General features: G+C 61.4%; 1 protein-coding gene across 4 annotated transcripts in view; it reads left to right on the top strand.

Annotated features, from left to right (window-relative positions):
- The window catches only part of TPCN2 (two pore segment channel 2), a 31,166-nt gene extending 7,959 nt beyond the window's left edge, over positions 1-23,207 (top strand). The window contains exons 6-25 of one of the 4 annotated variants that reach the window (XM_055580583.1): positions 2,876-2,982; positions 3,744-3,816; positions 5,849-5,948; positions 6,859-6,924; positions 7,233-7,297; positions 7,826-7,926; positions 8,492-8,573; positions 8,742-8,828; positions 12,933-13,052; positions 13,139-13,198; positions 14,276-14,404; positions 15,161-15,210; positions 16,389-16,488; positions 18,525-18,596; positions 19,730-19,803; positions 20,290-20,371; positions 20,457-20,539; positions 20,881-20,962; positions 21,280-21,374; positions 22,418-23,207. In XM_055580583.1, the coding sequence (XP_055436558.1) occupies positions 2,876-2,982; positions 3,744-3,816; positions 5,849-5,948; positions 6,859-6,924; positions 7,233-7,297; positions 7,826-7,926; positions 8,492-8,573; positions 8,742-8,828; positions 12,933-13,052; positions 13,139-13,198; positions 14,276-14,404; positions 15,161-15,210; positions 16,389-16,488; positions 18,525-18,596; positions 19,730-19,803; positions 20,290-20,371; positions 20,457-20,539; positions 20,881-20,962; positions 21,280-21,374; positions 22,418-22,496 (1,707 nt within the window). In that variant the 3' untranslated portion in view covers positions 22,497-23,207. Of the gene's footprint in view, positions 1-2,875; positions 2,983-3,743; positions 3,817-5,848; positions 5,949-6,858; positions 6,925-7,232; positions 7,298-7,825; positions 7,927-8,491; positions 8,574-8,741; positions 8,829-12,932; positions 13,053-13,138; positions 13,199-14,275; positions 14,405-15,160; positions 15,211-16,388; positions 16,489-17,026; positions 18,597-19,729; positions 19,804-20,289; positions 20,372-20,456; positions 20,584-20,880; positions 20,963-21,279; positions 21,375-22,417 lie in introns of those variants that run through there. The other 3 variants (XR_008714495.1, XR_008714496.1, XM_055580584.1) reach the window with 3 other exon arrangements.
- Positions 23,208-23,975: the final 768 nt, after the last annotated feature.

Raw genomic sequence — 23,975 nt, 5'->3', positions numbered from 1 at the left:
ACGGCATATGGACAGAGGCCAGCGGGCACCCCCGCCCCCTCCTGCTGCCCTCCCGCCCAGCGGGGCAGCCGATGCAGGTGTCAGGGGTGGGTTCCCAGCACACAGCAGGGCTGCGGGGCTGAGGGGTGGTGCCCCCTGCAGCCCCCCCACCCCCGTGCCTCCTCCACATCCCTGCTTGAGGACCTCCTCCCTGAGGAGCTGCCGTCCCATCCCCACCAAGGAGAAGGCTCGTCTCCTCCCCAGACGAGGCAGAGGCCAGCCCACCCACCGCCGGCTCCATTTCTGAGCGATGGTCACTGTGTCCATCAAGTGTCACCGAACATTCTGGGTGAGGGTCCTCCGTGAAATTAGGGAAGAGAGAGGCATGAGGGCCCTTACTGTGCACAGACACTGTCCGTGTAACCAGCAGGAAGCACTGCGTGGCTTGTGTGCTGAGAGGCTGGGGACCCGAACTCACACTTGCAGTCTCCCTGCCCCAGCCCCACATCCCTGGGTCTCTGTACACAGAGACCTTCACTCCTGAGGGGCTCAAGTCCATGGTGGTCCTGCCTCTTTATTCCTGGAGTTTTGTGATAGTTGTTTGTCCTGGACGTCCCTCAGGAGCCCAGACAGACCTCCCTGGAGCTCTGCGCCCTGCCTACCGGCGGCCAGTCCTTTTCACGGACAGCTGTGGTTCAGAAACACCCTCCTTGGGGGTGGTCCTGGGAGAGGTAGGGGGGGCGGAGGGCAGAGTCCACACCCACCTGCCCGCCTGTCTGCTGAGGACAGCTGACTTGCTTGGGGAGGGGCTGGCGAGTCCCCCCGGGGGCCACAGTGGGGCCGGCACTGGGCTGTGCCAGAGGCCAGGGTGGGGAGGTCCATACTGTTGGCCCCGGGCATGACCCCCATCCCGGTCGCCCCAAGCTGCAGGGGGCAGGTGGCCAGCTGAGCAGAGGTGGGGGTGAGGGTGCCCAGTGCGGCTGCCGGCCGGAGGTGAGGGGAGGGTGCCCTGGGCTTCCAGGTGGCCATGGAGGGCTTGGGCAGGGAGGGGAGGCCATCAGCCTTGTGTTTGTGAGACAAGAAGATGCCCGCTAGGACATGTCTGGAGTTGACGGTTTGGGCTGTAGATTGAATGTGGAGGGGCCCTCGATACTCTAAGGACAGACCAGTTCCTGGGCCGTGAGGCCAGCGAGAGGGGAGGAGGGACTCGGGGTCCAGCACGTGGTCGGGCACAGAGCGGGTGACCTAGGTGTCAGGTAGGGGGAGGCGCCTGCCGGCGAGGCTGGAAGACAGGAGGTGATCTTGGGCTCAGAGACTTGGCGGTCACCGCGGGCCGGTCCAGTGTCTCGGGCAGGTGGGTGGATCGTCTGGAACAGGGACAAGGAACAGATGAGCAAAGGGGAGTGTGGCGTTTTTGTTGTGAGTGGAAGGTATTGAAGCACGTGGTGTGTGTGTGCATGTGGGGACGGGGTAAGAGCCCTGGGGGGCCTCTGAGGGGCCAGGGTCCTGAGCACAGGGAGGAGGGCCCTCGGGTGTGACAGGAGGGGGAGAGGAAGGGGTGTGTGTTGATGTGTGTGTGTGTGTGTGTGCGTATGGAGGTGCAGGTGTGTGAGAGCACGTGGAGGGGTGGGGGTGGTGTGTGTGTGAGTGTGGAGGTGCAGGTGTGTGTGTGTGAGCGTGAAGGTGTGTGTGTGTGAGCATGGAGGTGTGGGTGTGTGTGTGCACGTGTGTGAGTGTGGAGGGGTGTGTGTATGTGTGAGCGTGGAGGTATAGGGTGTGTATATGCACTTGTGTGAGCATGGAGGTCCAGAGTGTGTGTGTGAGCATGGAGGGGTGTGTGTGTGTGTGTGTGTGTGTGTGTGTGTGTGAGCATGGAGGTATAGGATGTGTGTGTGTGAGCATGGAGGTCCAGAGTGTGTGTGTGAGCATGGAGGTATAGGATGTGTGTGTGTGAGCATGGAGGTCCAGAGTGTGTGTGTGAGCATAGAGGTGTGTGTGTGAGTCTGGAGGGGTGTGTGTGTGTGTGTGTGTGCATGTGTGTGAGTGTGGAGGAGTGTGTGTGAGCATGGAGGTGCAGGTGTGTGTGTGAGCGTGGAGGTGTGGGTGTGTGTGTGAGCATGGAGGTGTGGATGTGTGTGAGCGTGGATGTGTGTGTGTGTGTGTGAGCGTGGAGGTGCGGGTGTGTGTGTGAGCATGGAGGTGCGGGTGTGTGTGAGCGTGGAGGCGGGTGTGTGTGAGCGTGGAGGTGCGGGGGTGTGTGAGCGTGGAGGTGCGGGGGTGTGTGAGCGTGGAGGTGTGTGTGTGTGTGTGAGCATGGAGGTGTGGGTGTGTGTGTGAGTGTGGAGGTGTGGGTGTGTGTGAGCGTGGAGGTGTGGGTGTGTGTGAGCGTGGAGGTGTGGGTGTGTGTGTGAGCGTGGAGGTGTGGGGGTGTGTGAGCGTGGAGGTGTGGGTGTGTGTGAGCGTGGAGGTGTGTGTGTGTGCGTGCATGTGTGAGCGTGGCGTTGTGGGGTTCCTGCTCAGTTTCTGCCGGTCTGGTCTGTGTGGGAGGCTGTGACCCAGAGCGTATGACGGGCTGGGGGCCACAGATTGAGGAGGCCTGGGACAGCCCCCGGAAGGTAGGACAGCGGCTTCCCAGACAGGTCCAGGGGCTCCTGCCCTCTGTGAGAGTGGGGTAGAGGGCTGGGGAGACAAGCTGGTCACCCACCGGCCTGGTGCTGGCGCGTCTGGGGCCCTGGGGGCCCTGGGTTCGACCTGGGCTCAGAGGGACGTGGAAGTCAAGGTCGGCCGAGTGGGCAGCCTGGGGACAGCCGAGGCCGTGGCCGTCCTCACCAGGCGTCGGGTCTCTGGCTCCATCCTGGGGGCCGCGCTCAGGGTCCCTGGTGTGGGTCTCTCACAGCCCCTGCGAGTGCGCCGGCTGCTGCGCCCCTTCTTCCTGATGCAGAATTCCTCCATGATGAAGAAGACACTCAAGTGCATCAGGCGCTCGCTGCCGGAGATGGCCAGGTGGGCGCTGGGCCAGGTGGGCGCTGGGCCAGGTGGGCCGTGGGGTCAGGTGGGAGCTGGGCCAGGTGGGCGCTGGGGTCAGGTGGGCCGTGGGGTCAGGTGGGCACTGGGCCAGGTGGGGGCTGGGGTCAGGTGGGCGCTGAAACAGGTGGGCCCTGGGGTCAGATGGGCTCTGGGATAGGTGGGCGCTGGGACAGGTGGGCGCTGGGGTCAGATGGGCTCTGGGACAGGTGGGCGCTGGGGTCAGGTGGGCGCTGGGTCAAGTGGGCTGGCAGGGCGGGGCGGGGTTTCTGCTCTCTGCTGGGGGCGTGGGGCTCCCTTCTTCTGGCCAGGGGGGCTTGTGGGCAGGCAGGCATTTGGGGGTCTCTGTCTCGCACCTAAGGCAGCCCTCTTAACGGCCTTGCCTTGACCTCTGCCCCCTGCTCCATCCTGCATACGCTTCCTGCCTTGCCCGTGACCACTCACTTCTCTCCATCCCTGGCCCCCTACCCTCTCCCCGCACCCCCACCCCCATGACTCACGTGGCTGACCCCTCAGCGCTGGCCCAGGTTGATGGCAGCGGTCTTTCTCCTCTGCGAGTCCCGGGGGTCCTTGGAACTGTCTCTCCTGGGACAGGTTGCTCGAGTTGCACTTCTGCCAGGGTGCACTGAGCGGCTGAGCAGGGCCGGCTCGGGGCAGGGAGCTCCCCGCTGGGCTGGGCCGGGTCAGTGGAGCCGGGGTGCGTCCGCCGGGCGCTGAGTGCCGCTCCCCGCTCCCCCCAGCGTCGGGCTGCTGCTGGCTGTACACCTGTGTCTCTTCACTGTGTTTGGGATGCTGCTCTTCACCGGCGAGAAGGTACGGCGCCCTCTGCCCTGCTCTGCCAGGCAGCAGCCTGCCAGGCGCCCCGCAGTGCCGCCCCCGTCGGTCCACCGGCCGTTCACTGGCCCTCCTTCTCTGCACCCCTCTTAGATGGAGGCCTCTCAGACCGGCCGTCAGGGCAGCTCCTCTCAGCCCCTGCCTGTTTCTCCAGAGGGGACCCCTTCCTGCCTGGACCCCTCCCCTCTCAGCCCCTCACTGCTTCCCAGCCCCCAGCTTCTTGCTGTGTGGGGATGTTGTCTGTGTAACTGTGAGCATGCTGTGTGTGTGTTTCTGTCTTTGTGTGTACACGCATGGGGGTATCTGTGTGTGTGTCTGTGTAACTGTGTGTGCTGTGTGTGTGTTTTATCTGTGCGAGTGCATGCATGGGGGTGTCTGTGTGTGTGTGTCTGTGTAACTCTGTGTGTGTGTGTGTGTTTCTATCTCTACGTGTACACACAGGGGGTGTCTGTGTCTGTGTGTGTGTCTTAAGTAACTGTGTGTATGCTGTGTATGTGTGTTTTTATCTCTGTGTGTACACACAAGGGGGTGTCTTGTGTGTGTGTGTGTGTGTGTAACTGTGTATGTCTGTGTGTGTGTTTCTATCTTTGTATGTACATGCATGGGGGTGTCTGTGTGTGTGTAACTATGTGTGCTGTGTATGTGTTTCTATCTCTGTGTGTACATGCATGGGGGTGTCTGTGTGTGTGTGAGACTCTGTGTGTGTGGTGTGTGTTTCTATCTCTGTGTGTGCATGCATGGCGGTGTCTGTGTGTGTGTTTCTATCTCTGTGTGTGCATGCATGGGGGTGTCTGTGTGTGTGTTTCTATCTCTGTGTGTACATGCATGGGGTGTCTGTGTGTGTAACTGTGTGTGCTGTGTGTGTTTCTATCTCTTTGTGTGCATGCATGGGGGTGTCTGTGTGTGTGTAACTGTGTGTGCTGTGTATGTGTTTCTGTCTCTGCGTGTGCATGCATGGGGGTGTTTGTGTGTGTGTGAGACTCTGTGTGTGTGGTGTGTGTTTCTATCTCTGTGTGTGCATGCATGGGTGTGTCTCTGTGTGTGTGTGTTTCTATCTCTGTGTGTACACGCATGGGGGTGTCTGTGTGTGTGTGAGACTCTGTGTGTGTGGTGTGTGTTTCTATCTCTGTGTGTGCATGCATGGGTGTGTCTCTGTGTGTGTGTGTTTCTATCTCTGTGTGTACACGCATGGGGGTGTCTGTGTGTGTGTGAGACTCTGTGTGTGTGGTGTGTGTTTCTATCTCTGTGTGTACACGCATGGGGGTGTCTGTGTGTGTAACTGTGTGTGCTCTGTGTGTGTTTCTATCTCTTTGTGTGCATGCATGGGGGTGTCTGTGTGTATGTGTGTGTGAGCCTGGGTGGCAGGGGCAGCTCGGCTGGGAGGTGGGAGCAGTCACAGTATCTCAGGACCCACGTGTCTGTCCAGTGTCACTGCTGTTTATGGAGCACAGGATGGGTGGGGTGGGTGAGGGTGCCCCCCTGGGAGTAGGGGAGGGGTGGGCCTCTGACCTGGGAACATGGAGGGTCCCGAGTTGCCCATGGAGGGCTGGCCCTCAGGTGGCAGCTAGGAGAGTGGCCTTGCGAGGCTCCCTGAGTGATGAGGTGGTTTTCTGTGCCTGGGCGAGCACCTCCCACCCACACTGTATCCAGGGCACACACACGGCCTGTGAAGTCTGGCTGGGAGCGGGCGGGCTGGCCCCCGCTGGGCCCTCTCGGCCCAGGCTGTGATGCTGCCCGCCAGGCTGGTAAGAGCTGTTCACTGTGGCTCCAAGCAGGCCTGCCCCAGTGGCCGGTGTCCGTGTGGGGCATCCCTGGACACTGGCTCTCGGGCCCAGAGGTCCTGAGTGCAGTCTGCCCAGCCTGGGGCTTGGAGCCCACTGGGAGGAGATGGAGAGATGGGCTCTGAGGCTGCGCAGCCGTAGTGGGAGGGCTGGGCTTGTTGGGTGTGGGGCCTGGGCTTTGTGGCCCGAGGCCCGGTGACTCCTCAGTGCTGCTGTGTCTGCTTCCGCAGGACGCTGGGCAGGACCGGGAGCGGCTGACCTACTTCTTCAACCTGCCTGAGGCACTGACCACCCTCCTGGTGCTGCTGACCACCGCCAACAATCCTGATGGTGCGGGGGCTGGGGGCAGGGCAGGACGCGGGGGTGGGCAGGGGCATGGGGCTATAGCTGAGCCTGGCACTGGGCGTGGGGGCCCCCGAAGCCTCTTTGTCGAGAGCTGGGGATTAAAGGTGGAGCCCCAGCCGCCTCTTTGCTGGTTTTCTTTCCCCCCTTTTTCGAGTGTCCTTCTCTCTCCTACTCTCCACCCTCTTCTTCCCCTTTCTTTCTAGTTTTCTGTTTCTGTTCCTTTTCCTCTTCCGCTCATTTTCTGAGTCCTGAGAAGCTAGAGGTGGACACTCTTCTTTGTGGTGATGGACCGACCTGGGCTCAGCGGGCCCCTGGTGGCCGCCTCCTCTTTGAGGCTCAGCCCCACCACGTGTGAGGCCCTGGGGTCTCTGGTGGTTGTGACATGGACTGTGTCAGGGTTGTTGATGGGGCCTCTGTCTGCTCAGGCCAGGTGTGTGGCCAGGAGGTGAGGGTGTTGTGGTCCTTGGGCTCAGCTGTGGCCTGGCCAGCCTGGCTGGGGCCTTTCGTCTTGGGCTGGGGGTGATCACCAACCATAGAGACCCTCCCAAGAGCTCAGCCACTGGCTTCCATACCTGGTGAGAGCTGTGCCCGGGACCCTGAGCACTGCCCCCACATGTCCTGCGAGTCCTCCAGTCACTGAGGGAGGGCTGGGCCTTGTCTGCACGGAGTGCTCACAGGGATGTGTACAGGATGAGCAGCCTCCAAAGCTCGTGGGTTCCCCGTCCCCACAGGTGTGCAAGCAGAGGTGTGAGGGGCAGAGTTTGGGCAAGAAGGCCCTCCAGGTCCACCAACACAGGGCCCTCCTTTCTGTTGAAAAGACAGTGGTATAAGACAATGAAAGGGATCAGCTGGACGTTGGGATTATGAGTGTTTTATTGTCTCTGATTTCTTTCAGTGATGATTCCTGTGTATTCCAGGAACCGAGCCTACGCCATCTTCTTCATAGCCTTCACCCTGATCGGTGAGTCGGGGCGGGTCTGCAGGGGTCACCTGGGGCAAGGTTCTGGGTGTGTTCCCCAGCCCTGTGACCTCCCCTCCACGTGACCTGTGTGGTTTTCACTCTGTGTGACCACCAGTGCCTCAGTGCCTGCTGGGCAGGCCAGGTGCCGCCCCCATCCGTACACGAGGGCCTCGGGTCCCTGCCCTGCTCACTCAGCCGGCTTGCTGCTGACGGGCTGGCCCCCCGATGCTGCCGCTCCTCCAGACCCTGCCCACATGGTCCTCGCTGACCGTTTGATCTCTGCTGACCATGGCCTTTTCTCTCCCAAGGGAGCTTGTTTCTGATGAACCTGATGACGGCCATCATCTACAACCAGTTCCGGGGCTACCTGATGGTGAGCGGAGCTGCCCCCCTGGCCAGCTGTGCCTGGAACTGCCCCTGGAGGCCTGGCAGGGAGCTGGCCGGCAGGGTGGCCCCAGGGCTGTGTGGGTGTGGACGTGGGTGGGAGGGCGGGGCCTGTGGTGGTCTCGGCACGGCCTCCACCTCCCTGCCGTGGGTGACCTCCCTCTCTGCTCCCCAGGGGTGCTGGCCCCACAGCCACCACTGGCCCCTTCTCTGCCCCACTTCCTCTAGGGGGAACCGCAAGGAGACTGAAGCTCCCGGGGCAGTGACCACACCCCCTACCCCCCATGTAGGTGGGCCAAGGACCCCGAGTCCACTGAGAAGGGATGCATACCTTAGTGAATTTCACAGTGGTGGCTGCCAGCAAGACCTGGCCCTTGTTGTCTCTGACTGCCCCCCGATGCCCACAGGGCGAGGGGCTGCTCCCTGGGCTGCGAGTGAGCAGGGGCTGTCTGGGGCGAGGGGCAGGATGGCCATGGACAGGGCTGGGTCAAGCCCCTCAGCCCCATCCCCTTTTCAGATGTCTCTCCAGACCTCACTGTTGCGGAGACGGTTGGGGACCCGGGCTGCCTATGAGGTCCTCTCGTCCGTGACTGCAGAGGGAGAAGCCCACCCCAAGCGGTGAGACTGGGGGCTCCCGCCCCTCCCCCGAGGCTGCTCTGGGAGGGCTGTTCATGGGGGGATGTTTCCCGAGATCCCTGCTGGCAGTGGGTCGCAAGGCTCCTTTGGAGTCAAGCATCCCTGGGTGGGTTTCATGGTCCTGGTGTCCGAGTTAACTCGTGTCCTCGTGACCTGCTTGAGATCCCGGTCTGAGGGGGGCCGTGCACTCTGGCCTGTCCCCCTGGCGCCCTTCCCACACCCGAGCTGTGACTTGGGGTCCAGGACGAGAAAGGCCTGGGATGCACGTCCACTCTGCCCCCCACTCTGTGACAGCTTTGAGGCAGTGTCACAGAGCTGCTCTGGTCCCCACCGCTCACTGGCCCCGGGGCCCGTGGGTCGCATGCTCTAGCATCCTCAGCTGCTCCTCTCTAAGGCAGGACCACGGGGTCTCAGGATTTTGGAGACAGGAAGACCGTCAAGCGCTCCTTCCTGGAGAACTTGTCACTGCCCAGGCTGCTTGGGCCAGCGGTCAGGGCGCCTAAGGGTGCTGAGTTGGCTGGGCTCACTGAGGGCATCTTCCCCACAGACTTGGGGTGAAGCCTGAGGATTTCTTGCAAGTACTCCAGAAAGTCCAGCTGGACAGTGACCACAAACAGGCCATCACAGAGGTACTGGTCCCCCCTCCCCTCTACCCCGCCTGTGCCTCTGGGCTCCCTAGGTCACGCGGGTGTCATTTCAGATCGGCCGGGCTGGCCTGGTCCTGGTGGGCCTGGGGGCGGTGCCCTTCCTGCCCTTGGGCTGGCTGCCCAGCACCCCCGTGCGTTCCTGCTTTGCAGAAGCTGCATTCCCGTGCTGATGGCCTGCTGTCAACTGACGAGTTTCAGAAACTCTTCTACGAGTTTGATAAGAGGGTGATTAAAGAGGTAACTGTGGCCGGGCCAGGGGCACCTGAGGTTAGCAGGGAAGTCCTTGGTGTCTCTTGGCATTGATTGCCTGAGTCACTTTTAGTGACCGACGCTGGGACTCACCTTCCCAGGGATTCTGGCCCCTAGGGTGTTCGTGGGAGCAGAGCTGGTGTGGCTCTTGGGAACTGGGGAGATTTTGTGACCTCATGAAATTCCCAGACCACAGGGACTGTAGTCCTGACCCAGAGGAACTTCCCAGTTTTCTGCATTCTTCATAATAGACTTTTCTTCTCTTCTCATACATCCTAACCCGGGAGGTTCCTGAGTTTGTCCAAAACCTTTGTCCGTTGTCCTTGACACTGATTTTTAAAGTTAGCAGGTGGGCTTAAGCATCCAGCTTAACACTGTGTCCACAGTGTTAAGACCCTGGCCTGCCTGCATTTTATGTGGCAGGTGTCTGGGAGGCAGCAGGGGAGGAGGTGCAGGAGACAGCCGAGCTGTTCCCAGGCAGACTTTGGGGCAGCGGAGGGGGCTGCCGCTCCAGCCACTCCAGCCACCGGGCCTTGACAGGGCCGAGCTGGGCTTGAATGGGGGTTGAAGAGGTGGAGTCAGTCGTCTCCTGTTGATTGGATTCCTCGCACTCAGTGTCACCGTTGAGTCAATCAGCTCAGCTGCTGTAGCAGCTACCGCAGCCTGTGCGTGTGTGCGAATTCTGGAGGTACTTAAATACCAGGGCTTATTGTCTCCAGGTCTGGAGGCTGGAATCTGAGGTCCAGGCGTGGGCAGGGCCGGCGTGTGGATGGAGGCTGGAATCGGAGGCCCAGGTGTGGGCAGGGGTGGCATGTGGACAGAGGCTGGAATTGGAGGCCCAGGCATGGGCAGGGCCGGCGTGTGGACGGAAGCTGGAATTGGAGGCCCAGGCGTGGGCAGGGCTGATGTGTGGATGGAGACTGGAATCGGAGGCCGAGGCGTGGGCAGGGCCGGCGTGTGGACGCCGTCTGCTCGCTGTGTCTTCATGTGGGTTTCCCTCTGTTGTGTGTCTGTCTCCTCATCTCCCCTTCTTATAAGGTCAGCAGTCCTATGGGATTAGGACCCACCCCAGTGACCTTATTTTAACTTAGTTGCCTCTTGAAAGACCCAGTTTCCAAATACAGTCACATTTGAGGTCCTGGGGTTAGGCTCTCAAAATATAAATTTTGGGGGATGCACCTTAGCCCACAAGTTTCTTCTCCAGGTCTGTGGTCAACCTCTGAGGCCTCAGGCCCCAGTCAGAGGTGGTTTTCCCTGAGAACATGAAGCCTTTCCAGGTTCCCCAGAGGAAGTCCTGTTTGGCCTGGAGCTATGGGTGCTGTACCCTCGGCCCCTGTGTGGTCAGCAGCATCCTCATTGCAGGACCCATGGGGTACAGGAGATGGTTATAGGGACAGACAGGCGGACACTTGGTATGTTAACATACATGACACCGTCTGTGTCCAGGTGACTTGAAGGGAATAGTAAGTACGTGCCATTGGGTGCAGGCTTTATAGAAACCATGATGATGGTTTTCAAAGGATAGTAATTCTGGAAGCACCTTTCTAGATGACGGTCCTGGGGCAGGAGGTTTGCGGAGGTTTGCTGGGCCCAGGAGGCAGCTCTTGGCAGCCGTTGTTGTTTTGATTTGCTGTGGTCCAGCCCGTTTCTGGGTGCAGCCTGACCTGGGTGAGAAAATGTTGGGAAGGTGGGCTCCTTTCTCAGGGTTCGCTGGGCCAGCCAGACCCTCCCTGGGCACTTGCCAACTGGCCTGTAGGATGCTGCTGGGTCCAGGTCGTCCAAGACCAACTCCCCCTTTGCCTTGAGCCAGGATCTGATATCAAAAGGAGGTGCGTGGTTGTGGTGGTGGCTGGTGACTGGTCGCACGTGCAGGCCATGCCCCTCATCTGACCACACCCTCCTGTGGCCACGCCCCTCCTCTGGCCACACCCCCTCTGGCCACGCCCCTCCACGGACCACACCCTCCACTGGTCACACCCCTCCTCTCACCACACCCTCCGCTGGCCTTGCCCCTCCACGGAATACACCCTCTCTGGCCACACCCCTCTCTGGCCACACCGTCCGCTGGCCACGGCCATCCTCTGGCCACGCCTTTCCTACTGTGGTTCATGAGATGCTCTCTCTTCCCATATGCCCTAGATTTAAACTCCAGAACTATGATTTGAGGCTGGAGTTTGGGTCCTAGAAGTTTGGGGAGCTGTGATGTCCTTGTCGTGGTTTTATGACATCCTCCTTCCTCCCCAGTGCTGATTGCCAGCGGGCAGGCAGGTGCCTCAAGGATTGTTAGCATGTGAGGGCTTGTCCCAGGTGCCCTGACAGGCTGTGATTTTGGAATCACTTCTGAAGAGAGGCGTTTACTAGGTGGCTGATAGCAGGACATCATGAGCCTTCATGAGAGTCCTCCCATGTATGGTCACCTTCTGTCCATCACCCAGGCCTTGGTCCAGTGCTCGTCAGTTCATGCTAATTGGGTGTAGAAAAGGTACCATGCCAGCTTCTGAAAGCCTGTTTCTCTTTTACTTTTTTGGCTGCGTCACACGGCATGTGGGATCTTAGTTCCCTGACCAGGGATTGAACCCGTGACCCCTGCAGTGGAAGCCTGGAGTCCTAACAACTGGACCACCAGGGAAGTCCCTGTTTTTGTTTTAATAAGATGCTTTTGAGGTTAAAAACATAGCAGGCATTCATTATAGATAGTAGCAAGAAATAGAAATACCCACCCAACTGTCCACCTTCCAAGAATAGTAGCAAGAAATAGAAAAACCACCCAACTGTCCACCTTCCAAGAAATCATTTCACGGAAATCATTTCAAGGTTTGTTATTTCTTAATAATGACGTGATATATGAATTCATTCTTCTTGTAATAATTTAACATAACGGATAATGCTGAAGTCTCTTTTGGCCAATATATCAGTCTGGGTTCAGGCAGGAGACAGAAATCACGTAGAAATTTAACATCGAAAAGTATTAACTGTGATAAGAGAGTCACTGTAACATATGGGGAAACTCTGTGGTCCCTGAGGGTGGAGGAAGATGCCTGGGGAAGAACAGACCTGGGAGGGGACCCCTTCCCCAAGGCCAGGGTCTGGACAGCTTTGGAGAAGTTGTGGTCCAGACCCCAGGGGGACAGAGATGTTTGCTGGTTTACCTGGGCTGGAGCTGGTCTGCAGTCACTAGGCAAGCAGGATGCCACCGTCTAGGGTGCAGCAGGCACTGGCCATGAGCAGAGCATGTGGAGTGCAGAGGGAATTGGGCACCGGGGCCGGCTGGCGGCCTCTGGGCACCAGTACCCACGTGGAAGACGTTCTTACGGGATCAGGCTGTGCTGCAGGTCACCAGGGAACCGTGCGTCTGAGTGTGGGGCTGGGTCAGAGCTCCACAGGTGTCTTTCCCTGACTTGAGGTATGGTTAGTGTGACAGAGGAGCCAAGTGTTCAGTTTGATCAAATTTAAATTTGAATCAAGTGGCCACGGCCAGCGAGTAGCCGCCCTGTGGGATGGTCCATCTCGCGCTGCAGTGACCGCTCTGCACCTCTGTCCTGGTGCACAGGCGGGGGCCTCTCTGACGGGGAGCAGGTTGGCGTGGGTCTCTGGGGGCGGGGGGGCAGGTTGGCGTGGGTCTCTGGTGGGGGGAGCAGGGTGGCATGGGAGTGCAGGGTCTCACAGGCATCTTCATGGTGTATTTGTTGCCCAGCTGCCCTCCTCTGATCAGGCTCCACTCCAGCCTGGTGACGGTGTGTGAGTTACCTCCATTATGTGCTAAGTTTTCATAGTTAATAGCAACTAATTTATATGTATATTTTCACGTGACACTTGGCATATGTTTAAGACGACTGAATGCTTGTCCGTCTCGGGCTGCTTGCAGCATCAGCGCCCTTCTGGGTTATTTCCATGTCTCTCGGTGTTAGACGATTGTGACGATCATCTTTGTGCATAAAACTGACACCGTTGGAGAGGTTTTCCTGAGGCTGGAGAGTCTGGGTTGGGAGGCAGGGTGGGATGACTGAGTCCCAGGAGAAGGGGGTTGGGCATCTCGGTCCCCCGTGGCCGAGGCCGGCTCCATCATGTTTCTGAGTGTGCGTGTCCCCCCAGCACCCGCCGCGGCCCGAGTACCAGTCTCCGTTTCTGCGGAGCACCCAGTTCCTCTTCGGCCATCACTACTTTGACTACCTGGGCAACCTCATGGCCCTCGGAAACCTTGTGACCATCTGTGTGAGTGCGGGTTTGCCCTGGCATCGCTGCCTGCCGGCTCTCTCACCGGCCCCCGGGCTGAGCCGCCGACCGCTTTGGCTCTGCAGGTGTTCCTGGTGTTGGACGCGCACGTGCTGCCCAAGGACCGCGACGACTTCGTGCTGGGGGTGAGCTCTGCAGCCACGGGGCTGTCATCCAGGGTGATAGGGCATGAGGGGGCAGAGGGCACAGCCTCCCCACCTCAGGCCCGGGTCTCTGGGAGGCAGGGCCATCCTGGTGCTTCACCGTGGAGTCTGTGGAGTAGGGAGACGTAGGGCGTGGGGTTCGAGGGCCTGTCTGATGGCTGGGGAGCCTGGATTGGGGGGTACAGGTGTGCCAGTTGTGGTTGAAGCTGTGGCTGGGGTACAGGTCCCCCGAGGAGAGGATGTGGACCAAGAAGGGGGTGCTGAGATGCCTGCATTTGGAGGTAGGGGGCTCGGGAAGAGCCGCCTAGAAGGGTGTGAGGAGCAGCAAAGAAGTGGGAGGGGAGGGTCACGTGGCCCCAGCGTGGGAGGGGGTGCCTGTGCACCACGCATTTCACCATGTGCAGCCGGGCGGGACCCACGGGACCCTGTGGACAGAGCCGCAAGGGTCTCATTGGCCCCACTGTGGGTGGGGACGTTGGGGGAGGTCGGGGAGCAGGGCAGGACCCACGGGGCCCTGTGGACAGAGCCGCAAGGGTCTCATTGGCCCCACTGTGGGTGGGGACGTTGGGGAGGCTGGGGAGCCGGGCGGGACCCACGGGCCCCTGTGGACAGAGCCGTAAGGGTCTCATTGGCCCCACTGTGGGTGGGGGATCTTGGGGGAGGCCAGGGAGCCGGGCGGGACCCACGGGGCCCTGTGGACAGAGTCGTGAGGATCTCATTGGCCCCACTGTGGGTGGGGGACGTTGGGGAGCTGGGCGGGACCCATGGGGCCCTGTGGACAGAGCCGTGAGGATCTCATTGGCCCCACTGTGGGTGGGGGACGTTGGGGAGCTGGGCGGGACCCACGGGGCCCTGTGGACAGAGCCGCGAGGATCTCATTGGCCCCACTGTGGGTGGGGACATTGGGGGAGGTTGGGGAGCTGGGCAGGACCCACGGGGCCCTGTGGACAGAGCCGCGAGGATCTCATTGGCCCCACTGTGGGTGGGGGATGTTGGGGAGCTGGGGGGGACCCACTGGTGGCACCAGGACCGAACGCTGGGCATGCTTCTCCCTTTCAGATTCTCAACTGCATCTTTATTCTGTACTACTTGCTGGAGATGCTGCTCAAGGTGTTCTCTCTGGGCCTGCAGGGCTACCTGTCCTACTCCAGCAATGTGTTCGACGGGCTCCTCACCATCATCCTGCTGGTAAAGTCTGAGACGGCTGAGGCGCAGCCTCTTGGGCGGGCGGTGTGCACTCAGCCTGTGTACAGGGTCTCTCAGCTGCCCCTGGACCCCAGGGGGCCGTAGGGCCTGGGCCTCCCGCCTCTGGTGACAAAGGGGCTGGCTCCCCCGGGTTCGGCTGCCTGGCGTGGGGCTACAGGAGGCTCATTTCTGCTGCCTCTGTGGGTCGTCGGGGCTGGGGCAGGGTGAGGGCAGGCTGCCTCTCCTGACACCCCAGGGACGCCTGCAAGGACCCTGCAGACCCCGCCAGCCAGCACAGCCCCACCAAGGACAGTGGGGCCTCGGCGTGCGGAGGGATGGGCAGGGTGTCAGGCACTGGGAGTCTTGGGAAGTGTTTGCCCAGGTCCTGGGGGAGTGAGGGCCGCTCCTGGTGTGCACGTCACGGCAGCGCTATTAGCGCAATACGGATTCGTGTTTGACGGATCGGAGCCGTGGGCCCCCGGCAGCAGCAGGGAGGCAGCTGAGAGGAGGGCCTTCCAGTCCATCCTTGACCGCAGTTTCTCCCAAGCCCGGAACTCCAAGGCCCTGTCCCAGCCCTGCCCTCTGCACGTGCAGCCTAACTCCTGAGGCCAGGGCAGCCTCAGCAGCGGGACGTCCCCACGTGGCACCAGCTGAGGGGGTAGGACCGGCTGTGGCTTCTCCCCAGATGCCCTCAGGGCCCGCGTGTTAGAGCCACCGGTGGCCTGCCGTAGCGAGCCTTCTTCTCTTTTGTGATTAAAGGTTTTGGAGATCTCCACTCTGGCTGAGTACGGCTTCCCACACCGGGGCTGGTATGTGTCACGGAGAACCCGGGAGGCCTGGCTAGCGCCCCGGGGAAGGGTGTGTGTCTGGCCTCTAGCCGCTGGTGCAGGCCGCTCTAGGGCCGAAGGCCTGACTCGCAGGCGAGTGGCCACAGCTCCTGCCCCGCCACGGCCTGTGGGGTCAGGTGCCTTCTCCGCTCTTGGGGACTCTGCCTTAAAGGCCTTGTGGCCGCCTTCAGGATGATTGTGTTCCCAGAGCTGGGGTGGGAGGCTCTGGAGGTGCCCCTGCGATGGGACCTGGGGCCCAGGTGTGCCAGGGGCCGGAAGCAGGGAGGCCCCCGCCAGCACTTCCCACCCTGGGTGTCAGTGCACCTCCCCATGGACGTCAGGGTGGCTCAGGGCTCGCTGAACTCATGCTGCCCCCGGTTCTGGCCACGCGGAGGTATGGACGTTTGGCCAGGGGTCCCAGGGTGCCTTGCGGCGTGGCGTGTGGCAGCCTTGGGGGTCTCGCTGCCCAGAGCACAGCTGTCCTGGTGAACTCGCGTGCTGACCTCACGCCCTCAGGGGGCCTGGTCCATCGGCTGGGCTGCCTTCGTCTTAGTGGTGCGCTTGTGAGTCGTCTGATGAGGATGGGCTGGATGAGTCCTGCCCCTTGGGGTCTCGGGAGGGGTCTGTGTCAAGGGGGACGGGGGCAGGAGCAGTGAAGCCTCGGGCCGCCCGGCGGCTGTGGGGCCAGCTCTCCATGTTTCTTACGTGCACTGAAAACCCACAGGGCGCTTCTGGTGGGAGGTGGTGAGGGGTGTGTCCTAGGTGAGAATGGGTGAAATTTAAATAGAAACGAGAGCACAGTAAGGCCCGTGAGGGGCACCCAGGGGACGGGGTCACAGCCAGGGGCAAGGTCCGAGGATAGGAGACGGGTCCGGGGCCACGTCTCTGCCAGCTCTGCTGGGGCCGGAGCTGGGCATCTGGCGCCCCCGGGTTCTCCCGTCACGTTGCCCTGCACCACATGGGGCTGTGCCCTGGGAGGTGCTGCCATGAGCGCCCTGGGCCGCGGGCTCAGGCTCTGCCCTCCCGTCTCGACGGAGTTTTTCCGGTGGGTGGCGCCTGTGGGGCGGCTTCCTGGCACCCCGGTGGCCCTCTCTGCGTCTGTCTCTGGACCGCGCGTCCCCTGCGTCCCTTTGCCGGCTAACCCGTCTCTGCGTCTGCAGGAGGCCGGCGACGCTGGGCCTGCTGTCACTGTGGGACATGACGCGGCTCGTGAACGTGCTCATCGTCTTCCGCTTCCTGCGCATCATCCCCAGCATGCAGGTACCGCCGGCGCCTGCGGGCCTCGCTCTGGGGGTGGGCGTGCCTGGCGGGCAGGGACCAGTGCTGAGCACCCTCCCCCAAGTACCTGGGGTCCCTCTGCATGCGCCCCAGCCTTGTGTCTTGGCTGGGTGACGCTGGAGGTGGTTGGGAGTGTAAGGGCACCTAGCCCAGACAGCACGGGGGTGTCGGTGGGGCCTAGGGGAGGTCATGTGCTCCTCGGGGTCCCTGGCCTTGGTGGGCAGCCCCCAGGCATCCTGAGTTTCCCAACGGCCTTGGCATGGGCTGCTGGCGGCTACTGGTGCCACCTCCAAGGACCCCCAGTGCAGGAGTGGAGTGGCTTGTGACTGTCTCTGAGCCCCGGTTTCTCATAACGTTCCTGCCAGGAGTAGCTCCAACTTTGGAGGCGGGGCAGTCTGGGTGTGCAAGCCCAGCCCCCACCCAGCACGGGGTGGGGGTGTCGTTCCTGTCTGCTTTCCTGAGCACTTCTCAGGAGAAAAGAACCCGAGGACACCTACCTGCCCCCTTTCTGACTGTACAGGTCTTTCCCCTGTGTGCGTCGTGCCAAGCTGTGCACCTGGCCTGTGCAGCTGGTGACCCGTCGCCACCCAGCGGTATTTCCCATCTGAAGGGGCTCCTGGGTGCAGAGGACTGGTCCCCTGAGCCCTCCATACATGTACACACCTGTGTGACCGACACGTGCAATGCACACAGCACATGATCACACACACCCAGAGCACACACAAAATCATACACGTGTACACGTAATCACACCCTCATATAATCACACACGTCATCTCACACACACACGCATGCATGCATACACCAACAGATGGATTTGCATGTAACTACACAATTACACATGTGTGTAACCACACACATACATATAATCATGCAGTCGGGCGCAATATAAGCACAACTGTATGTATACACGTGTGTGTGCTCACACACACAATCATCTATACACACGCGTGTACACATGTGCATATAATCACGTGTGTGCACACGTACAGCAGAGTTCCCGCCTGCTGGCGTCTGGTGCTGTTTCTCCTGACTTACCAAGTGGGGAAACTGGCTGCTTGGAAAGCTGGTCTCTGGGGCTTAGATTGACATGTACCAGGGTCCCCGGCTGGGTCTCTGAGGCCCCACACCTCAAACCCCGTCACCCAGGGCTGACGGGCCATCTCCAGGTCAGCCTTTCTCAGGAGCCTCCAGACCAGCTTTCATGGGCCGGTGGGCAGTGTGGGCCAAGGCCCTGCACATTGTGGCTTCACCAGTGGTCTTGGAGGTGTCTGCACATGTAGGGGTTTCTGTGTTGGGGTGGGCAGGTGTGTATAGTCGTGAGAGTGTGGGGGTTGGCATGGGTGTATGTACAGGTGAGGCGGGTGTGCATGTGTACAGGTGAGGTGTGGGTGTGTGTACAGGTGCGTGTACAAGTGAGGTGTGTGTGTGCAGGTGTGTGTAAAGTTGAGGTGAGTGCATGTGTGTACAGGTTAGGTGTGTGTGGGTACGTGTACAGGTGCATGTACAGGTGATGTTTGGGTGTGTGTGCAGGTGTGTGTACAGGTGTTTGTGTGTGCAGGTGTGTGTACATGTGATGTGTGTCTGTGTAGGTATGTGTACAAGTGAGGTGTGTGGGTGTGTGTACAGGTGATGTGTGGCTGTGCATGTGTGCAGGTGATGTGTGGGTGTGTGTGCAGGTGTGTGTACAGGTGTTTGTGTGCAGGTGTGTGTACAGGTGATGTGTGGCTGTGCATGTGTGCAGGTGATGCATGGGTGTGTGTGCAGGTGTGTGTACAGGTGTTTGTGTGCAGGTGTGTGTACAGGTGATGTGTGGCTGTGTGTACACGTGTCTGTGTGCACGTGTGTGTACAGGTGATGTCTGTATAGGTATGTGTCTGTGTAGGTGTGTGTACAGGTGAGGTGTGTGGGTGTGTGTACAGGTGAGGTGTGGGTGTGCATGTGTGCAGGTGATGTGTGGGTGTGCATGCAGGTGTGTGTACAGGTGAGGCGGGTCACCCGCTCTCTTGCCATCTCAGCTGATGTCCCTGGTGGCCAGCACCATCCTGGACTTGATCAAGAACATGCGGGCCTTCGGCGGGATCCTGGTGGTGAGTCTGGCCGCCCGTGCTGGCCTCTCGGGGGAGCAAGGCCGGGCCACTGGGTGGGCAGCCGGAGCTCTGCGGGAAGTGGCAGCCTTCAGAAGGAGGGTCCCTGCGTTCGGGTGGAGCAGGTGACCGAGGCCCGGGGATCCCAGGGCAGGGCGGGACGCTGGAGAGAGGAGCTGGGGTGGTTTGGCTGAAGGGACAGCCTGACCACACCGCCTTCCCAGAGAGCCTCTTGGTCACTTCCGAATCCCTCGTATGTCCTGGGCCCTGGGCCACAGTGAGGAGATGAAAAACCTTAGAGGCACCAGGGGCCCCCCAGGGCTCACAGAGGCCCCAGAGTGGTCAGCCATCCTTGCTTGAGGATTTGGGGAACTCAAAGCTGCTTTTGCTGAGAGAATCTTGATGTCCCCTAGCCTGGGCCAGGGCCCCCCAACCCTGCCTCCTCCACTGTGGTCCTGCCGGAGCTGGGCCTTAAAAAAGGGGCCTGGTGATGCTCTAGGCACGAGGCCTGGCAGGAAGGAGAGAGGGTGATGAAACCCTGCTGTTGTGGACATCAGGGGGCTCCGTGGTGCCCAGGGCTGTCAGGGATGCTCAGGGGACCTGCTTCAGGCACTGCCCACAGGCCCCAGTCTGCCTCGTGGAGGAAACAGGCCCAGAGAGGGGCTGGGCTAGCCTGGGGGTGCTCCTCGTCCTCCGCCCCCCAGACACATTAGCGATGGGTCAGGGGCGGCCAGCAGCCCCTTCTCTGACTGGCACACAGCTACCCAGGGGTGTGTCTCGGACGCCTGCTGATGGACGTGGGGAGGGCAGTGGGCTTCTCCCAGAGGGATGTGGCCACTCCAAGCCCTCTTCCCAGGATGCCTTCTGCAGCCCCTGCTGCCCAGTTCTCCATGGGGCCTGCCTCCTGCTGCACCTGCCCTGGAGGAGGGCTCACAGCCCCAGTTCTCCCCCCAGGCCCCCATGTATCCCCAGGGCTTCCCTCTGGGACAGGTTGGTGGCCAGGAGGGGTGCCTGGGGGCAGAGTCCCCGTGTCCCCGGGGAGAAACCCCTGCTGGCATGCAGCCCCTAGCAGGCCCTGCCTGGCTGTGTGGGGGCCCCCGCAGGCGTGCGATGCCGACGGCCGCCTGCCTCCCCAGGTGATCTACTACATCTTCGCCATCATCGGCATCAGCCTGTTCCAGGGCGTCATCGTGGCTCCTAGAAACAGCAGGTGAGCTGGGTCCTGGGGGTGTAGGGGGGTGTCTCCGGGGACGCTGGAGCCGGGGTGAGGCCTCGGAGGTGGTGTGGGGTCAGCTCCCCAGGAGGGACCTCCTGGGTCCCCTTTCTTCCATGGTGTCCCTGCTCTTCTCCCCCACCTTCCCTCTAGCAGCCCTCTCTAGAATCTGCACTGAGGGTGACCCCTGACCCCAGGCCCCTTTCTGGAACTGCAGCCCAGGCTGCTTGCTGCATAAGGGGTGTCCAGGGCTCGGCCTAAACTGCGACCCTCCCTGGCCCGCCTCTGCCCATGTGTCCACAGCACTGGTCTCGCTGCCCTTGGCACCTCCTCGGTTAGGGGGCACATCGTCTTTGTCCCCCTTTCTCAAGGGCCCGCTGGGCCCATGCAGAGTAGGGGCTCAGGCGGGGCTGGGAACGCGGGCGTGTGTCCCACTGCGGCCCCCACACTGACCGGGTTGTGCCCTCCCATCCCTCCCCGCAGCCTAGCCTCTGTCAATGGTTCCGCGCCCTGCGGGAGCTTCGAGCAGCTGGAGTACTGGCCCAACAACTTCGACGACTTCGCGGTGAGTCCCGCGCCCCTGCCCCTCGGTACCCCACCTGCTGCCCCTGTTCCCTGCGGCCCCCTAGAAGCCCTGTGTGCCCCCGCAGGCCGCGCTGGTCACTCTGTGGGACGTGATGATTGTGAACAACTGGCAGGTGTTCCTGGACGCCTTCCGGCGCTACGCGGGCCCGTGAGTGACCCGGCCTGGCCGCCCTGACCGCGGCTCTGCGCGGGGTGCGCGTCTTGGTCTAACCTCCCGGGGCTGCAGGGTGTACGGGGCAGCAGGTGGCTTCTGGGGGGGCCTGTGACCTGGGGTGAAGGGGCTCAGCCCGGAGCTTGGAGAGCTCAGATGGCCCCGGCGCTGGGCCAGGTCTGAGCCCCAGCCCCGCTCCTTCCAGCCCCCTGAAGGCCAGGCTGGGCCAGCCTGGGGGTTTGGGTGGAAACAGCGACATGGAGCAGGGAGCGGTGGGTCCAGAAGAGGGTTGCGCTGGACTCACAGGCGCCCCCCGGCCTCCCCCTCATTTTCCACAGGTGGTCAGAGGTGTATTTTGTGCTGTGGTGGCTGGTGTCGTCGGTCATCTGGGTCAACCTGTTTCTGGCTCTGATTTTGGAGGTAGTGGACACGCCCGGCCCAGACTCTCAGTTGGAGTTTCTAACTTGATGAGGTGGGGTCCACTTGGAACTTGGTCGAAGAGCCTGTGCTGGGTTCGCACAGCTCTGGGGTGCGGCTCGTCCTGAAGGCTCCTGACCTTTGACCTGTGGGGTGGGGCTGGAGGAGGGCCCTCAGGGAACCGCTTCTGTAGGGGCCGGGGGCCTTGTCGGGCCTCGGGTCCCGGTGTCCAGGGGGAGCTTCTCAGCCAGGCCGCCATGGGAGGGGTTCACGCAGGGCCCGGGCCTACCCACCACCTGTCCCTCCCTCCCTCCTGCCAGAACTTCCTTCACAAGTGGGACCGCCGCAGCCACTTGCAGTCCCTCACGGAGGAGCTGGAGGACACCTCTGAGATGACCCAGGAGCTCCCGTTCAGGTGCGTGGGGGCGGGCGGGACGAGACGGAGGGTGGGGCCTGGGGCAGGAGGCGGGGCGAGAGGGAGGGCGGGGCGTGGAGCAAGAGGCTGGGCTAGAGGGAGGGCGGGGCATGGGGCCGGAGGCGGGGTGAGAGGGAGGGCGGGGCCTGGGGCAGGAGGCGGGGCGAGAGGGAGGGCGGGGCCTGGGCAGGAGGCGGGGCGAGAGGGAGGGCGGGGCCTGGGGCAGGAGGCGGGGCGAGAGGGAGGGCGGGGCATGGGGCCGGAGGCGGGGTGAGAGGGAGGGCGGGGCCTGGGGCAGGAGGCTGGGCTAGAGGGAGGGCGGGGCCTGGGGCATGAGGCGGGGTGAGAGGGAGGGCGGGGCCTGGGGCAGGAGGCGGGGTGAGGGAGGGCGGGGCGTGGGGCAAGAGGCTGGGCTGAGAGGGGGCGGGGCAGGACCAGGAGGTGGGGCGAGAGGATGGGGCGTGGGACGAGAAGCGGGGTTGACAAGGAGGGCAGGTCGGGAGGCGGGGCCAAGGGGGAGGGTGGGGCGGGAGGCGGGGCGACTGGGGGCGGGGCCGAGAGGCGGGCCGGGCCGGGGCATGGGGTGGGGGCGGGGCCAAGAGGGAGGGCGAGGCGTGGGCGGAAGGCCGGGCTGAGAGGGAGGGAGGCGGGAGGGAGGCAGTGGGCAGGTGCTCCTCTTGGGACCTCCGGGGCTGCTTTTGCTTCTGCCGTTAGTCCTCAGGTGACCCTGTTGGTGGGTGAAGTGAAACCTCGGCCCCTCTTTCCCATGGTGACCTGGAGCTTGTTCCTCTGGTGGCTCAGAGGCGACGGCCGCACCACCCTCCCTGAACGTCTGTGTGTGTCCCAACCGCACAGAGTGGGCTTCTCCAGGCCTTTGAGGGACTCCCCGTAAACATCCTAGAGGTGGACCCAAGCCCCCTGTGGGTGGTTCCGCGCAGCTCCTGGTCCCGAGAAGCCCTGACGAGGCCTCTCCATCATCCCTGCGCACCTACTTCCCTACAGGCGCCCAGGGCGCCCGGTCCATTGTCTCCCCCGTTCCGCAGGGACGTCCTGGAGGAGCCCACGGAGGAGGAGCTGGTGGAGAAGCTGAGCCGCCACCCGCACCTGCAGCTGTGCAGGTGACGTCCGGACACCTTCCCGGTTGCGGCGGCCAGGCGGCCTCGGGAGGCTCTCAGGCCGGGGAGGAGGTAGCCGCGACCCAGAGGAGGGGCCTTCCCCTTGGGCAGACCCGCTGTGTGGACCGAGGCTGGACAGGCGCAGGCCCTGATTCGCAGCTGAGCAGGACCACTCTGCAGCCCCTCCGGCGCTGTTCATGCCACTTTTCTTTATAAGCTGCTTCCGAGGGACTTCCTTTTCTAAATACAGTGGGTGACTCCACAGGGACCACTGATGTGTGAGAGGAGACGCAGCGGCCTTTGCCTCGCGCCCTGCTGTTTCCGTGGTGCCTTCGCTGCTGGTGGCCTTCAGGGACCAGGGGCCCGCACAAGGCCCACACTGGCCGACTGGCAGCTTTCCGGGGCATTAAGCTTGGGATCCTGGTTTTAAACTAGAAACTGGACTGTTGTTTTATTATTTTATGGTTCGTGTGAGTGTGATTGAGTGTGTTTCTTCCTGGGTGAGAACGCCAGTCATCTTTATCAGTAGGCCTCAGGAAGCGCGAGGTTGTTGCCTACTGGAACAGGACTGCTTCTGTGGAGCGGGGCTCCCAGGGCTCAGCCAGTCGGAAACCAGTGCTGTGGCCAGACCAGCCCTCGCGGTTCTTACTGTGTTTGCAAGAAGCCTTGCAGCAACAGCTGTCAGGAAACTTTGAAAAAAATAAAGATTTATTACCTACAAGACCTGGAAATTATCTACTGCACCTGGGCCCATACAGTGAGGTCACAGGTAGAGAGACCTTGGGCCTGGGGTTCTGCTTTTATTGCAATTGAGGGTTTCAGAGGACTCACTCTTGGTTGGTGGATTTAAAACATAAGAGCAGGAATTTAAAGTGAAGGAAGAAAAAAAGTGGCCCAAATGGTCAGTTATCAAAATCAAAGATTTCTAAAACAAATCTCAGAGCAGAAAGGTGGGCAGTGTGTTTGAGATACTCTGAAGCGGATGCCTCTGCAATCCAAGCTTAAGAAAACTATTGCCAGGGCCTCTGCTACTCCAGGTATGGCTGTACAGGTTATGCGCTGCACAAGAGTACCCAGCTGCAGAGGTGTGTCCTGGCATTGGCTGTCTGCCCCATAAGAGGGACCCTCTCTCTAATTTGCATAAAGACACATATAAGTCAGGGATGGCCCTACTTTGTGTGTGACCGGGGACTGGGGTGGGGAGGAAGGGAAAGTGAGCAGTGTGTGGCAGGCCACGTTGCCACTTGGTCCATCGTAGATCCAGATTGATAAATGGGATTTTTATTTCAAGGGCCACCTCGAGTGGTTGGTGGGTGGTAGCCCCCAGAAGGTCTGTTGAGAAGGATTGGAATCTTCGTGGGAAGGAGTGCTAGGATTTATTAGTGATGTCTGCCATGAGCCCAGAGAGGAAACCAGGGCATGGATGCTGACCCCACTGCAGGAAGTGATCCCAGTCTCCCCAGCTTGTTTGGGAAACGGGATGAGA

The sequence above is a fragment of the Bubalus kerabau genome, chromosome 5 (assembly GCF_029407905.1).
Source record: "Bubalus kerabau isolate K-KA32 ecotype Philippines breed swamp buffalo chromosome 5, PCC_UOA_SB_1v2, whole genome shotgun sequence".
In the NCBI taxonomy this organism is placed as follows: Eukaryota; Metazoa; Chordata; class Mammalia; order Artiodactyla; family Bovidae; genus Bubalus; species Bubalus kerabau.
Note: the sequence above shows the minus strand (reverse complement) of the source record. Positions and strands in the feature narration are given on the sequence as shown.